The sequence below is a fragment of the Pseudopipra pipra genome, chromosome Z, assembly GCF_036250125.1.
Source record: "Pseudopipra pipra isolate bDixPip1 chromosome Z, bDixPip1.hap1, whole genome shotgun sequence".
In the NCBI taxonomy this organism is placed as follows: Eukaryota; Metazoa; Chordata; class Aves; order Passeriformes; family Pipridae; genus Pseudopipra; species Pseudopipra pipra.
This window is the reverse complement of record NC_087581.1, coordinates 2,705,232-2,721,194: the sequence shown is the minus strand read 5'-3', so window position 1 is coordinate 2,721,194 and position 15,963 is coordinate 2,705,232. Positions and strand designations below refer to the sequence as shown.

Sequence of the window (15,963 nt, the reverse complement as noted above, 5' to 3'; positions counted from 1 at the left end):
CCTTGAACAATTCCAGGGATAGGGCAGCCACAGCTTCTCTGGGCAACCTGTGCCAGGGTCTCACCACCCTCACAGGGATGAAATCCTTATCTTTGTGCTGGCACTGTTTAGTGTAAAATAAAAAACCCGACACAGAAGAGAGGGGAAGGTGCAAGGCTTGTGAGGGGGGAGGTTGTGGGGGTCAATGCTGGGATCTCCCTAGGTGCTGAGGCCAGATTTGGGCAATTTGAAGGACTAATCATGCATGGCACAGCTGCTGGCACACTACAGGTCTGCAGTTTGCATGCTCATTTGTGCCCTGTCGAAGGTGTTGACTTGCATCCACGAAGAAAGATGCAGGAGTTGACATTGTCTTCACTCTCTGTACTGAACCACCAAGAAAACAGGGAGGATGATGGACTCTCCTCTCCTTGGGCAGTTTTACACATCTATTTCTCTCCCTCTCACCTTTTATTTAAAGCAGAAACTATTCAACAAATCTGCCCTGAGGATCAACAGTTTAAGAGGCAACAGTCAAGAGCCAAGAAGGGGGCTTAGAAAAGCCCTTCTCAAGCCTGATAGCTGAGTAAATCCTTACAGAGGGCTAAAAAAGACAGTTCTTTAGGGTTGGGGGTTTTTCTTTTAAATAATTTATGGCCTACAAGTGCCCCAAAGGCTTGGAATAGTACCCATGAATTGCAGAAACATATCTCAGGAAAAGCTGTGTGCTGTGAGCTCAAGGCCTTGGCAATTCATCATCTGAGCCAAGATACTGCTCCTTAAAAAGGTAGCTGCTTCAGAGAAAGAGAAGGAAAACCAAGGGTATACAAATGGTTTTGACTTGAGTCCAGATCAAGAAAGGGAATAAGATACTTTCTCCATTGGAAGAGCCACACAAAAGGAGTCACTGGGGCAGTTAGGCTATTTAAAACTCAATTAGATGATATTATAGCAGGTAGTGCAATTGAGAGAAGGGGCCCGTTGAGTCAAAGAAGTTGGGCTCCATAACCTTGTTATTTACTTCTGTCTTTGCTCCTATAGTAACACTGAAAAGTCTAGTTTATCCATAATTAGGCCCTTCCTGGCTCCCCTTGGTTGATGGCAACTGAGATAATCAAGAGTCTGAAATTAATGACTTCAGACAGACTGCTTATCACCTGGGTTCAAATCTACTCAGGCAAATGAGGGAGCTCAGTCCAGATTTTCCATACCTCCTTGTTTCATGGAGAAAGAGGCGGAAAAATAAAATAAAAAAAGATAAAAGGGGAAAAAAAAAAGCTTTTTCTAGGTAAATAATTTGGTTACTGAGATACTGAGAAACTTTGTGCCATTCTTCCAGAATGGTGATTTAGTTCCTATAGCAGAGAAAAAAATTGAGGCCTATATTTAGAAAGCCAGCATTTCTACAGACCTACAGATACTGATCTTGCATAAATGTAGAAGCAAATGAACTGAGATATGAGAAAATACATAGTGCCTATCTGAGATCAGGAGATGGGGAGTCTGGAAGCGATTAAATTTGCTCAGGGAGTCTAAATATATTAGGTCGAACATCAGTATCTCAAAGTAAACAGGGGCAAGATAAAAAGACATGGAGCAAAATTAAAACTAAATTTCATTCACGGCACTTTGCTGTTACCAGAACCTCGCTGGTGAGCTCTAAATGTCTAAAAAAAAAATCATGAGCAAGTTCCTTGAAATTGTGGTTGTGAAGTCTTTAAACTGCCTGTTTTCAAATGAGCAAAGACTTCCTCCCTGATCAGTTTTACTGAAGTTAGAGGAATTTGATGGGGGCTTCATTCCTCCTTTATATCTCATACAGAGATGCCATTCAGAGGTTTTTTTTTTGTTTTTTTTTTTTTTTTTTTTTGGGGGGGGAAAATGGCATTTAAAAGCATTAAAGTGGGGCCATAAAACTGACGTGCTTTTTCAGAGGGTGCAAACGTGGCGTTTGCAGTCTAAAGACCCCCTGACAGTCTTTGCCATGGCAATTACTGTCTCTTCAACTCTGAACACCCCGCTGCAGTCAAATTTCAGTGAAAGGATAAACAAAAGTGGGATGAGAACTGGGAGCAAACCCACTGCAGCAAGACTTCAGTGACAGAGGGGGATTCTGAGCTGCAGTGTATGGCAGAGCAGCCACATCAGGCAAGGCACTTAAATGTATTTTATCCTGAAATACAGGCAGGTGGTTGACTTCCTGAGGGGATCAGGTGATGCCTGAAAGAAAAGAAAGCCTTGTGATGGTTAGTATTTCCCCTAACTAGCCCATAAATGCTCAAGACATTTAATGGGATGCTGTCACTGGTCCCAAACATCAGAAGGACCTGTTAGAGAGATTCCAGAGGAGGCCATGGAGATGCTCCAAGGGCTGGAGCCCCTCTGCTCTGGAGCCAGGCTGGGACAGCTTGGGGTGTTCACCTGGAGAAGAAAAGGCTCCAGGAAGACTTCAGAACCCCTTCCAGTGCCTAAAGGGGCTCCAGGAGAGCTGGAGAGGGACTGGGGACAAGGGCCTGGAGGGACAGGCCAAGGGGGAATGGCTTCCCACTGTCAGAGGGCAGGGTTAGATGGGATATTGAGAAGTAATTCCTGTCTGTGAGGGTGGTGAGGCCCTGGCACAGGTTTTCCAGAGAAGCTGTGGCTGCCCCCAGAACCCTGGAAGTGTCCAAGGCCAGGTTGGACAGGGTTTGGAGCAACCTGGTCTAGTGGAAGGTGTCCCTGCCCATGGCAGGGGATGGAATGAGATGGGATTTAAGATCCCTTCCAACCCAAACCATTCTATAATTTTATCATTGAGACTGATTATTTAGAAAATTAAAAAAAGGACATCAACCATGTTCCATGTATTCAACATTCAAGGAGCAATGGGGTAGACAGTGTGAGGCCAAACCTTTCACAGGCTATTGGCAGACAACCATTTAGTCCAAAAAAAAAAGAAAATTCCTAAGGAAAGAATGATCAACATCTGATGCCTCAAATTAATGGTAAATACAAGCACATTTTTATTTAATACCCCAAGTCCCCCATGTATCTGACAAAAACCATACATGACCCTTGATCTCTGACCCTGCTACTCCTTTCCAAAAAATAGAGCCAGAAATTTCTAAGCAGTGCCACAGCCAATTTATATAAGTTATGTATAGAGAGCAGGCATGCATTTGAAGGATAGTTATATCCTGGGATCCCAGCAGTAATAAATACCCTGCCCACCCAACAAACTGTCATGCTGCATTGTGTGAAGTTTTAGATAGGATATGCTTTTCACATGACTAATGCAAGAACAATGTAGACAACATATGTTATGACTTAAACTACAGTTTTCCTTCTTTCTGCGGGAAAAATAGCAAGTACATTTTTGCTGAGCAAAACCTGAGCATGTTGTTTTTTCAAGGCTTAAATTAACCCTACAGTCAGCCACATCTGGTAAAAACTATTATTTATAAGTGGAAACCAGTGTTATGAGGAAATAAGGAAAGAGAATAAGGGGTTCAAATGCGTATTTATAGACATATTTCAAGTTCTGGACACACGGTTTACTATTTTAGCTGACTTGTGGTGGCTATCTGGGTACATGTTCTTAGCCCACAGCAAATTTAAATAAATAGAGCCTACTTACTTCTTAGCCTAAGGCTAAACTCTGTTGCTTTCCTTTGCCACTAACCAACACTAGCACACAGCTGGAAATTACCACAGCCCAGCTGCAATGTGGTGACTCCCCAGTGGCATCAACAGCATCATCAGTGGCACAGAGAAGGTGAACCATGATCACCTGTGCAGGAAGGAAAAGGCAACAAAACCACCTGGATTAAGAGGATTCACTTGTCACACAGCAGGAAAGAGACCCACGGGACTCATTGCCATCTGTGGGTGCTAAATGTCTCCTGGGCAAGAACTTGAAGGAGAAAATTCACTGAAAGTTACCTAGTGGACAAAAATTAAATCCAGTTCAGGAGATGCCCTGAGCTATGCACAGCAAGATGGAGAGGATTGTGGAAGGATTTCATATGATCACTCAGTTCCTCCTCTCCCTCAGGTACTCAGTGATGCTGCTGCTGGAAAGAGCTGCTGAGCTCCACAGACCCTCAGTCTGATCCAGTTCTCATCTTTCTACCTCCCAGTCTGTTCGTGCTGCTGAGCCCTAAGGACCAGCTCTGCCCTGGTGGGTGTATTTCACTCTGTCAGCATGGCCAGTCACCAGGGAACCATGATGCCTCTTGAGGAAAATGTTCTTTTATACACATATTAGCTGGTAATATATTTGAAAGCAAATCTGCAAGTCCATGTTGATTTCTTGCTGCTACTAGAAGGACATCTGGACCACTCTTCCAACTGCAGAGATATCTGTTTGCTAAGCTAAAACTGTTGTGTTTCACCAGCCCTTTCCATACTTTCATTTAAACTGCAGATCCAAGGAATAAGTGTTTTGGCAAAGTAATCAGGTGAAAGCAAGTCCCTTACTGCATTCAGCAGCAGCTATATAACATGATATTACAGAGTTTAATCAACTAAATTGCTCTGTGTTATGGGAGTGATAAATCCGAGCTCAAAGCTTGGAGTGTCTGGGAATAAACAATTGAGGATGGTTGTATTTCCCATCTTTCACAGTGGCTACAATAAGACTTCTTTTCTTTCTCTCTCTCTCTCTATTTTTTTTTCTTTTAATAAAAAATAAGGAGGCAAACTTCCAGTATGGAAGTTTGATCCAGAGGTAGTGTATTTTATTAATATTGCAGGAGATGCAGCCTTCCCCATCTGCCACAACTTGGATTAGTCAAGAAGATGATGGCCAGGGCACATCCACACTGACATAAAACCCCACCCCAGCCATAAGCCAGCTGCCTCAGTACAAGCAGGTAATTACTGAGTAGTCCTGCTGCCATTCCTCCTTGGATTTTGATAAATATTACTGTCCAAACAGCCTTGTTAATAGTGACCCAGGTCGGTCTGTGGGAGCTGTTGAGCTTCCTCTTTAGGCTGCAGCAAGGGCCAGCTGTCAGAGAACAAGCCATTGCTAATGCAATATAATTCCTTTTACACGGAGATGGGGTGGGATGGGGTGTCACCACAGCAGTGTCAGTGGTGCTTTTGTTACAAGATACTGCTTGATGCCTGAATGACAACACAAATGACTGTGACAGCAGTACCGAGCGCTGCTCTGCTGTTTGTGACACCAGTCAGGGTGTCCTGCAGCAGGGAAATATCAGAATCTCTCTCAGCAGGGTGCCAATGGCTGATGCAGTGATCTTAATAAAGACAGACACAGATCTTTATTTCTGTCTTCTAAAGCTCACTGTGTTATGCCAGGCTGCATTACCCCATGTGTCGATGTCAGCTCCGTGGCATCAAATTGCTCTGGAAGTGCCACGTCAGCCTGTGTGAAAGGTATGGCGTTGTAGTGGTTTGAACCAGGTTTTCCCCCTGAAGCTAAGAAAGTGGTAAACCCCAGGGGGTAGTGACCTCTGAAAGTTTTGAAGTTTTGTCCAGTGGGCGCTCCTGCGAAATGTAAACATAGCACAAGCAAACGGGAGACAAGGTTAGTTGTAGTTGGGTGAAGAAGTGGTAGCCATGTCATGACACCACGAAGAAAGGGGCTCTGAGCCCCTTGGGGCCTCTAGGACCCCCCAGCCCCTGTCGGGGGGGGGGCTGCAGGGACTTGGAACAGCGTGAGGCTGGACTAAGTGCCTGCAGCTCAAAGTTAAAAAGTTTTCTCCACCGTGAGTGAGCAGAGACAGCAGCGGCAGAAGCAGTGTCCAGAAGCGATGGCAGAGAGCCAAAAAAGATAAGAAGTGGCAGAGGCATTACAGCCAAGCAGGAGAGACACAATATTGTTCGAAAAAGAGCTAGCAGCAGCCAAAAGAGAGAACTGAGTCCTACAGAGAGGAAGTTTGGGGGTAAGAACTGCTAAACCCCCCTAAACTTTCTTTGAGATCCCTCCAAAATGGAGGGGGGTGGACTCTTACCGATTAGAAGTCCTAAATGGAGTAAAGGAGCTAAGAAGCTCTGTTGTCCTGAGAGCTCAGCCAGGACAGTGTGTGGAAGTTGACCTTGGGGCCCTCCCTTGCTGCAAGCTACAAAGAGGCTCGCAACCATCAGCTCTGCAAGGGGCTTGAGTCCCCTGAAGATACCAGACCGTCACGAAGACCCCCTGTGTCTCGTGGAACGACCTTTGCCTGGGGTGAACGTAGCCCACGGAAGACCCCTTTGCCTCCGTCAAGGGGCTGAGAGAGGCTTGGAGGCCTCCCTCGTGAGTGCTGGCAGAAATCCAGCTATCAGCTGCTGCATGTGAAGAGGACAGAGAGACCTGCTGCCTTAGAAGATACTGCTGCTCAGAGTAGAGACTAGAAGGGATCTGTCCTTCTTCCCTCCTGGACTTTTATTTGGAGGGGAGAAGAGATCTGATCCATTGTAAATACTTATGTCATAGTAGAGATAGTTGTGATAGTGTGTATAATGTATTATAATGTTTATTTGTACAGTCATTGTCATATATTCCCTTTCCCCCATTCTGAGTTTCGTGTTTTGTCTGGAAAAAACACGTCTTATACTAGGTTGAGATGTGGGAGGGGGCTTAGACTAGGAAATTAGATTTTGGGGATCTCAAACCATGACAGGCATAAATAGAGTCAGTGTATTGGGACAACAGGCTGGATGGATTTGCTCTGGAGGAGCTATCCCTGTGCTGCAGTGGTGGCTGTGAGTTCAGACTGAAGCTGGGGACCCGTTCAGGCAGATACTACAGCAGCATCTGGGGAGATGTTCACCTGCATAAAGGGGGTGTGTTTAGATGGGCAAGCTGGGACACAGGATCCATATAAAATCCAGGTAATCCACCCAGCCTGCAGCAGAGTTGGGAATAGTGCCCTCAGGCTGCCCTGTGCCCATGGAGTAGAATGTGCTTCCTCAAGTGAAAATGTTGTCCCAACCTCTCCCTCCCTGCAAGTCACTGCCCTGACCTTTGTTGTCGTGCCAGACCCGCACTTTGCAGAGGTCTCCCAGGCTCAGCATGTCTGAGAAGCTGAATTCGTCCATCTGGTTCCTCTCAAACTTGTTAGACTTGTTGGACTCCTTCAGAGCCAGGGTCCCGCTGTCCCCATACTCCCCAAACAGGATCAAGGACACGTTGGCATCGGTGCCTGCTCCTGGGAGGAGACAGCAAAGAGAAATGTCATGAGTTAGTCTGCCAAGTCAGGCTGACTCCCAACCCCCAGCTGCATGGGGAGGCAGAAAAGGCAGGCAGGGAGAGGCAGCAGGGATGCTCATGTTTCTCTGGGCACAGCCAACACATTTCAGTGGATCTGTGCAGGATCCTGCAGGGAGGACACCCCATGGCAGCTAAAATCCAGCCCTTCCAGCCCATCCCACAGACACAGATGCATGCTTTGCCCTTGCACTCAAGGTGTGGAGACCGCAGTGGTGGCAGTGTCAAAATATTGTCCATGCTGTATTTAATGGAAAAAGTCCCAGTTTCTCATGCAATAGTTCTCCACATCACCTCCCGCCTTCTTATGATGTATATGTTAGGAAAATAAACATTTCTAAGATGATCTTTATTACCTAATATTGAATTTCATGTGTCCACTACTGTCCATATTTTGCCACAGAAACCAACCATGCTGTTTTCCTGACTTTTGGGGAGTTTAAGGCCAAACCATCACCTTCGGTGACCTTAGGAACATTTTAGCTGCGAGTGTTGCATTTACACCTGGCACGATTTACAATATGACTGAAATTATTGCATTTTAGTTTTTATGTCATAATAAAAAAGCAGATTTATGGAGAAAAATGTGATTCCACATGGGCAGACAGTCACTGCTGTGTCAGAACCGAAGCCCTTAAATTTTGGAAGAGGGAAACAAGATCGTCAGACCCAAATCTGCCTTACAAAGAAATTCAGCATCTGCTGCCCTTGGTTAGATAGCCCAGCTTTGAAACTCTAACCACCTGCCAAGCTCTTTCTTACACAAGGGTATCATAAATCCACTTTAAGCCACACTGACAGTATTTCCCACAGTTCCAATGCAGAGACAAGGTTGGTGGTACTGTAAACTTCTGGAGAAAGCTACCCCTTCCATGGGATAATTATTTAAATACAGAAATAAGGAAGAAATCACAAATGTTCCTACAGAAGGGCTGGAAAAAATTATAAAAGAGGAGAAGAAAAGTCATACAGAGGAAAGGCAAAGCTACATGTGGTGTCCACATGAAAATGGCCCATGTTAAATTGGGGCTAATTTTCAGCAGTTCCCTAGGAAGGGCTTAAATAGGAAGAAACAGCATCAAGGATTCAGGCAGTTCATCTGGCAGTACCTTTTATGACCCCAAAGCTTGTTGAGGTGAGGAACAAAGCAAAGTCAAGTCCATTTCCTTGCAAGGAGCAGGCTCCTAATTAATAACAGGTCTCAAAAAGCACGGAACCAACTGTTTCTTAGCAAAACTGTCCCTGCAGGAAGAAGCTTATGAAGGTCCCATGCTGTGACATTTCCCTCACAAGCAATTAGCAGGAGATGGGAAAGTAAAGAACAGAAATGTTAAATCAATGTATGTTTCACCTATTTGGGTCTCTGATATTTTTTTGGTTGTTGTCAGTTCCAGGAAACTGCCAGGAGCATTTAGGGACTGCAAAGGACTTGACAAATGAAGAGATGAAGGTGCTGTGGTTGTACAAGCCTTAACTGGCGATGAGTTCAATAGCACATGGGTCAATACTGGGATCTGCAGGGCTGAACTGCAGATCATCAACACCCTAAACATTGACAGAGTGTTTCCTCAGCAGATTTCTGGATAACCGTAAGTTTGTGGGAGTGACTGATGTGCTGAATTCCAGAATTCCAACCCAGATGGGCCTTGAGAAACTTGAGGACTGGGCAAGAAGAAGTCCCAAGGAATTCAGCAAAGTTCTGCATCTGTGGTGGAATAAACCCTGCACATGCTGGGAAGTTGAATGTGACCCGAGGGTTATAGCAGTGACATTCATATTGGGATTGAATCCAAGCTAACAAGGAAGTTCCCAGTGTTCAGTGCAAAATGCCAGTTTGAATTCCTGGGTGAGGTTGAGACACTGAGCAGAGGCCCCACCATGCCCCAAGGACTCACAGCCACAAGTTTCTGGGGAGGTTCTGGCTGGGCACCTGGAAAAAAACAAGTTTCTTAGGAATGCGTTTCAGGTCTGGATGGGATGCCTGAGGAGGTGGTGGCATCACCATCCCTGGAGCTGTCCAACATTTGGCTGGGCAGAGTCTTATCTGACCTGACCCAGTGCTGGCAATAGCCCTTTGATCAGGAAAATGGGTGAAAGAACCTCCAGAGGACCCTTCCAACAACAGAAGTTTCTATGATTTTATGATTCTTACTGAGCAGATGCATTGTTTTTAAACAAACTGTGGGCTTGAGTCACAGCCTTCTGAGGCTAAAGAATATCCTTTTGACATAACAGAGACTTGGATAAGGCACTAGGAACTGACACCAACTGTCCTAAATTATGTAATTTGTAGGTTGGAGCTGAGCTGACAACATCCTAATTAATCTCATAACAGCAGAGATAAAAACCTTATGCTTCATTAATGATTGGAAAACGAGAAGGCAGTATTTATTCATTCCCCATCTTTATTGCATTACCATGTATATTGTGCCTGCATGTGAAATAGAGCAAGTAAAAATTAACCAGTGAGGACATTTTTGTGCCACAGAAAGAGCCATCAGATGGTCTGGCCCTACTGCATCTGTGTCAGTGGGTCTTTGAAGAAAATGGTTGTGCTTTACTTCTAAGATCAAAAGTGGATCAAGATCTTGGTTTTTAACTGTAGATTACCCATCTGACTTGGGACATGTGTGTTTTAACAACCTCTTCTCTTCCTATCTATGTGTAGTCTGAGAGCTGCCATCTGAGGTGCTGCTGGTGGTGGAAGAAAGGTGATTGACCTTTGCAGGAGCAGAGTCTTTCCCTGACACAACCTCTGTAGGTTACATTATCATCGCAGCAGAATGACTCTGTGAAAGTCCAAACTGCAACTCAAAGGTTTCTTTGAGGAAAAAGTAAAATGAGGCTGTTTTTAAATATGCACCCGTGGTGGGGAGGAAATGGTTTATGCTTTCTAGTTTGCTGCAGCACATTTTTTATGTGATTCATTTTCCCTGACTTCAGCCATCTAGCCTAAAAATCGTGCAGTCTCTGTCTGAATGTGATGAAGAGAGACTGGCAGAGACCCTCCAGAGGACTATCCAGACCACTGATGAAGATTCTTCTCTCTCAGATGAGTTGACCAGAGACAGTCTAGGCTAGAAGTAACTAAGAACAGAAGTATTATTTTTTTGGAGACTGACAAATAGGTGAGTTGAATTTGCTTCTTTTTTTTTTTTTTTTTTTTTGCTTTTTTTTTCCAATTTTTTTTTCAATTTTTTTTTTTTTTCACTCTGTGACTCTGATGACCCTGATGCACTGGGAAGTTGAAAGCTACTGCAGAGGAAAACTTTATGCCTAGAAACTGAAACATTTAATTCCTTGTGCAGCATTGCTGTCCCTAGACAATGTCAGCGTGGCAGGAGATGATATAACATGTTCAAACCAACCGTCAAGGATAAAATGCCTTTCTTCCTGAATGGGTCCAACCAGGAGTAACTGTGGAATACATAATGATCAAAGAGGGGAGATGGTTCATGATTTGTACCCACTTTAGATAAGCTGGATAAAGTTCAGCATTATGTCAGTGAGCTGTGTGATCTAATCACAAACAGACTCTCTGAAACCTCCCTGTAATCTGCTCTTTCCTACTGGTTGTCGCTGTTCATAATGAAATAAAATGTTTCTTCATTAATACCCATCATCCTTCATTCAATGGGAAGGGCAGATCTGTCTGCTGCTGCTGTCATCTTCTATTCTCCTCTCATTTCTATTTCCATCGCCTCTGTGAGTTAGGGCTGGATTTCACAAAAAAAGGTCACAGAAAAATCTACCATTATATTAGACAGATTGCCAGATACATAAACAAACCTTCTGCTCTCTCTCTCTTCTGTTTTTTTGTGTTTCACTACATGTTTTTCAGACAAGCAGCAGGCAGAGAAGATAGATAAGAAATGGTGAAGCGGCACGAAGATGCTCTGCCAGGGAAATTTTGATATTCTTAGATCACAAGCTGCATAAATTACCACTGGTAAATCCACAGGGAAAAAGGTAATAAAGAAAAGAAAAAGAAGGAGATGTAGAGATCAGGAGGTGGTTCTGTGCACTGGTGTGACAGAATCTCCTTTAAGGGTCAACCTTTCAAAACGAGGTGTCCTGCAGGACAGCGTCTGGCTTGTCCCACCTTGGCACAAGGCAGCCTGTATGTGGCTGCAACTTTCATTTAGCAGCCTGACAGAATTTCTCATGAAAAGAGGCAGCAATCCCAGGAAATGACATAGAAATCCCATTTCTTGGCTCTGGCAGCCCTGCAGCTCTCTGTGTACTCTGTTACACCTCTTCTATCTGGTGTGCTTTTAGTGATGGTTTTTCACAGCTTCAGGTAAATGGTCTCAAAACACTTTGAAAAGGAGGGTGAGTTACTGTTGTCTGCTTTGAGCAAGGCAGATAGTGCTGACTGAAAACCTGGAGCACATCAGCTTTGACCATCCTACATGGGTGGACCTGACAACAAAAAAGAAAAAAGTGGCTGCTGACCACTGCAGCATGGTCTGCTCTGGTAATACTTTCTGTCAAGGTGTTCTCAGAGAAAGCAGAGAGCAGTCAAACCTAGGCCTTGTGTCTAAATATCTTATGCCCAGAGCTCAGATGAGGATGAATCTCTCAGAATAACACTGTCATGATGAACAACCAGCCAAAATGTTTTTTTTTTCCTGGTAAAGTATGGTTAAATTATGCTTTTTAAATAAACATAATTTCAAATTAAGCAGATGTTTTCCATTGCTGAAAATCAAACTTTTTGCTAGAAAAGTCATAAAATATCTGCCATGGACGAACCTCCAATGTCACTGGTTTTAACCTGAAGAGTGTATGTTGTGTCCTCCATCATCTGCTCCTCATCTATGACAGCTGGCATCTCACACACCAGGCTTCCACTGGCATTTTTCAGCTTTGACAGCCATTCCCCATATGTAAATGTGGCCACTTCTTGGTTAGCCAGGTTCTTCAGGACGATCTGTGAAGAGCCAAAATGAGGGGAAAAAGCTTACTTCAGCTACTGTTTGAATGAGGGCAAAGATTAAATCTATGAAGTGTGGGATATGGTAGAACACGGGTAGAGCTTGGCCATGGCTTCAAAACCTGTACTGAGCTTTTCTGGGATAAATGGAGCTCTCTCCTGTGGACAGTATTTGCTGTGGTGATTTGTCCTGAGAAATGGTCTTCATAATATCATAACACCTTTTCATCCATCGGGATGAAAATTTGCTCTGACTTCAGCAATGGACAAAGCTCATCTCTAGAAGAGTCAGACCTTTCCTGGGAGCCAGCATGGAATTCACTCCAAAGAAGTAACAGGGTTGTGAAGAACATCACTACTCTCTTTGAAGCACACATCATCTTTCTTCTGCCTGCCTCCTTTGTGTGAACACGTGGAGATCATTGTAGAGAGACACAAACCAACCCCAAACAAGTTAAAGCAAGGCACAAGACAAAATTAGGCCAGCAAAACTTAATGTTTCACACACTTCTCCCTCTGGGAGAAGGTGACAGAACAAACAGTATGCAACAGATATTAGTCACACTATCAAATGTCTCGTGGAAGGAGCTCAGATGCTGTGGTGATGAGAACAGAATGGGAATGAATTCAGAACAAGTCGGTGAGTTACTCCAACAAACGCCTAATAAAATACCCACCTTTATGTCTCCTGTTGAATGTGGGCTCAGTGGAGCATCAGTCAGGTAGGAGAAAGGCATTACACCTGCCTACAGCAAAAACCTAGCAGTGAGTTCTCACTAAAGTGGGGGAGTTGGAGGGAAGGGAGGAGGCAGGGCTGCAAATTACCATTTGTGTTCCCATCCAGCAGAAACAGAGACCGTACCTGAGTGTAGCAGTGCATCAGCAAACACAGCTGGTAAAGGCCATGCAAACATGAGCCCAGACGTGTCAGAGAAGTGTGACAATATTAGGGAGGGATGACTCATGGAGTTATGGGAAATTTTAAATTAAAAGGGGTGCCTAGAGTTGTGTATTTCTACCTCCCGCTCCGAGCATGGCTAACTGCAAAGACATGTCTAGTTGAGTTTTGGAAATCTTTAAGGGTGTAGATTCCCCAAGCACTCTTGAGTCCTCATCCCAGGGCTGCCCCACTCTCACTGGGAAGACTTTTTTTCCTTATATATGATCAGGGTTTTCCTCATTGCAACTTGTGTGCATTGCCTCACGCCTTTTTGCTGTTTATCACTGAGAAGAGACTGGATGTGTAACCTCTCTTCAAGCAGCAGAAGACTGGACTCAGATTCCCTCTTGGCCTTTTCTTCTCAAGGCTTAAAAACTCTATTTTCCTCACCCTTTCCCTGTGTGCCATGTGCTTCTGTCCCTTGACTACCTCTGTGACCTTCTGCTGCACTCTCATACATCAGTCTAAGAAAAAAACCCTTAATAAAACTTATCTTGAGATAAAATGTGCTCAAATTCTATCCTCAAACTCCAGGTGTCTCAGTCCATGGCCTTCTGCTAACCCCAACCAAGATTTCCTGGAGCCTCTAGCAGTTCAAATGAAGAATATTGTTCCAGGTTATAAAAGTTTATTTTAAAGAGGGCAGTAGCTACACAAAAGCTGAGCCATGCTATTTGTGCACTGAATGATTCTGTGGGTAGCACACTCATCTGGGGCTTTCACTCTGCCTGATGCTAAGCAGGGATCTGTAACACAGCACCTTCATCCCAGGGGGGACAGGATATTTTTGTCTGTTGAAGTTGTCCCACTTTTCTAGAAAGCTGCTTATTCACAGTCAGTGATACCACTATCTTTGTGGCCACAAAACAGTTCTATGAGTCAAGAGATATTGAATCAAATTCTTGCTTTGAACCAAGCAGAAACCAACTCTCCCCCACCCCAGCTGTGACCTCTCTGCTGGGGCACAGACCAGGAGGAAGTGTCCTCTCACAAGGATGCATGAATGATGCCTACATCCTCTTAGGTGTCCAACCTAGACACTTCTCTTTGGCTAAAATTTGCAAAATTGTATTTCTAATAATGCCAGTTTGACTGAAAATGTCTTTTTTTTCCCCTCCCCCTGGTGCATAAACTCTATTCTGGAAAAGGTTCATCCAGTAATACCTCTGCCCTGCTTGGGAATGACAGCGACGCTGTTAGCAGCAAAATGTCCAGAGTAAAGCTTGCAGGGAATTGTCAGAAAAGCAGTGGGGGGTAGAAGCAGATTAGAATTGTCAGCTGCAGTGCACTCACAGACAGAGGGATCAGACCTCTCACAGATCCCCAGCACATGCCCAGCGCTCCAGATGCTGTCTGGGAAAAGCCGTCTGGCTACTAAAACTGCTGGAGCAAAACGCCCTCTCCTTCCATCCCCAGAACCTCACCCAGGATGTGGGATTTCATTCCTGTGCAGCTTCACAAAAGCAGCACAGACACAGGGAGCTGCTCCTGATACCTTGACCTGGGATGCTGCTCCAGCGAGGAAGAGACAGGAGAAAGAGATTAATTTTATGCTTCATTTGCTCAGGGGAGATCAGCCCAGAAATCCAACTGTATCCTGGCCTGATCCCCAGCAGTGTGGGCAGCAGGACAAGGGAGGGGATTCTGCCCTTCTGCTCCACTCTGGTGAGACCCCTCCCTGCAGAGCTGCCTCCAGCTCTGGGACCAACATCACAAGAAGGATCTGGAGCTGCTGGAGCAGGTCCAGAGGAGGCCATGGAGATGCTCCGAGGGCTGGAGCCCCTCTGCTCTGGAGCCAGGCTGGGACAGCTCGGGGTGTTCACCTGGAGAAGAAAAGGCTCCAGGGAGACCTGAGAGCCCCTTCCAGTGCCTAAAGGGGCTCCAGGAGAGCTGGAGAGGGACTGGGGACAAGGGATGGAGGGACAGGCCAAGGGGGAATGGCTTCCCACTGCCAGAGGGCAGGGTTAGATGGGATATTGAGAAGTAATTCCTGTCTGTGAGGGTGGTGAGGCCCTGGCACAGGTTTCCCAGAGAAGCTGTGGCTGCCCCTGGAACCCTGGAAGTGTCCAAGGCCAGGTTGGATGGGGTTTGGATTAACCTGGTCTAGTGGAAAGGTGTCCCTGCCCATGGCAGGGTGTTGGACTAGATAACCTTTGGAGGTCTCCTCCAACCCAAGCTCTGCTATGGTTCTGTGTTCACAGGAAGGGACATGGAGGTAGCAGGAAATCTGCAGGAGGCTGATTGCTTGGTGACAACGTGCATGTTGCCCCACTTATCCATCATGAGCCCCCTAAATCTGGTCATCCAGCCCAACCACATCACCCTGTGGTCTGTGGTGGGACCTGGGTGCCCCAAGGGGAGCAACATATCCTCCAAATGCAACTATATCCACCCAAGCTGGAGGTAGGTAAACAGCAATTCAAGGCATTTCTCCCTCTCTCAGGCCTATTTGCCTGATGACTGGAGAGGGGGCCTTAATAGTTTGGTAGAAGATGTGAAAGCCAAATGTAGCCTTTTTCAATTACTAAAATAGCAGAAAATGAGTCTCATCCTACAAGGAGATGTTTGTGGGTGTTCCACACACAGAGGATGATGGAGGATTTTGGTTTCAATCATGAGAGTCAAGAAAGCCACCTCAGGGAGCTGAGCTGAGACTATAGTTATTTTCTGTCTGTTCCTCTCAGAAAAACTAGCTACTGCTTGGCAATGAGACCACTACTTTACATTGCATCTAAGTTTTTCAGGATACCCAGGACTTGCTGTGGACATCCTGTGTGCTTTTCAGCTCAAACTTTCTCAGTAATTATGCATGGAGCTTATCCGGGCTGCAGAACACCTATAAACAATGGAAAGAAAGCAGGAGCAGCGTGCATGTTGATAATTTGCTTTGTAGCTGAGCAAATACCGCAG

At 45.2% G+C, this 15,963-nt stretch overlaps 1 protein-coding gene across 1 annotated transcript in view; it reads right to left on the bottom strand.

The window, feature by feature from the left end:
* LOC135406581 (lipoxygenase homology domain-containing protein 1-like) overlaps window positions 1-15,963 on the bottom strand; it is a 72,339-nt gene that overhangs the window by 14,864 nt on the left and 41,512 nt on the right. Inside the window, exons 13-14 of the mRNA XM_064640897.1 lie at window positions 11,933-12,110; window positions 6,933-7,118 (exon numbers count right to left, since the gene is read on the bottom strand). Coding sequence (XP_064496967.1) covers window positions 6,933-7,118; window positions 11,933-12,110 — 364 coding nt within the window. The remainder of the gene's footprint in view (window positions 1-6,932; window positions 7,119-11,932; window positions 12,111-15,963) is intronic.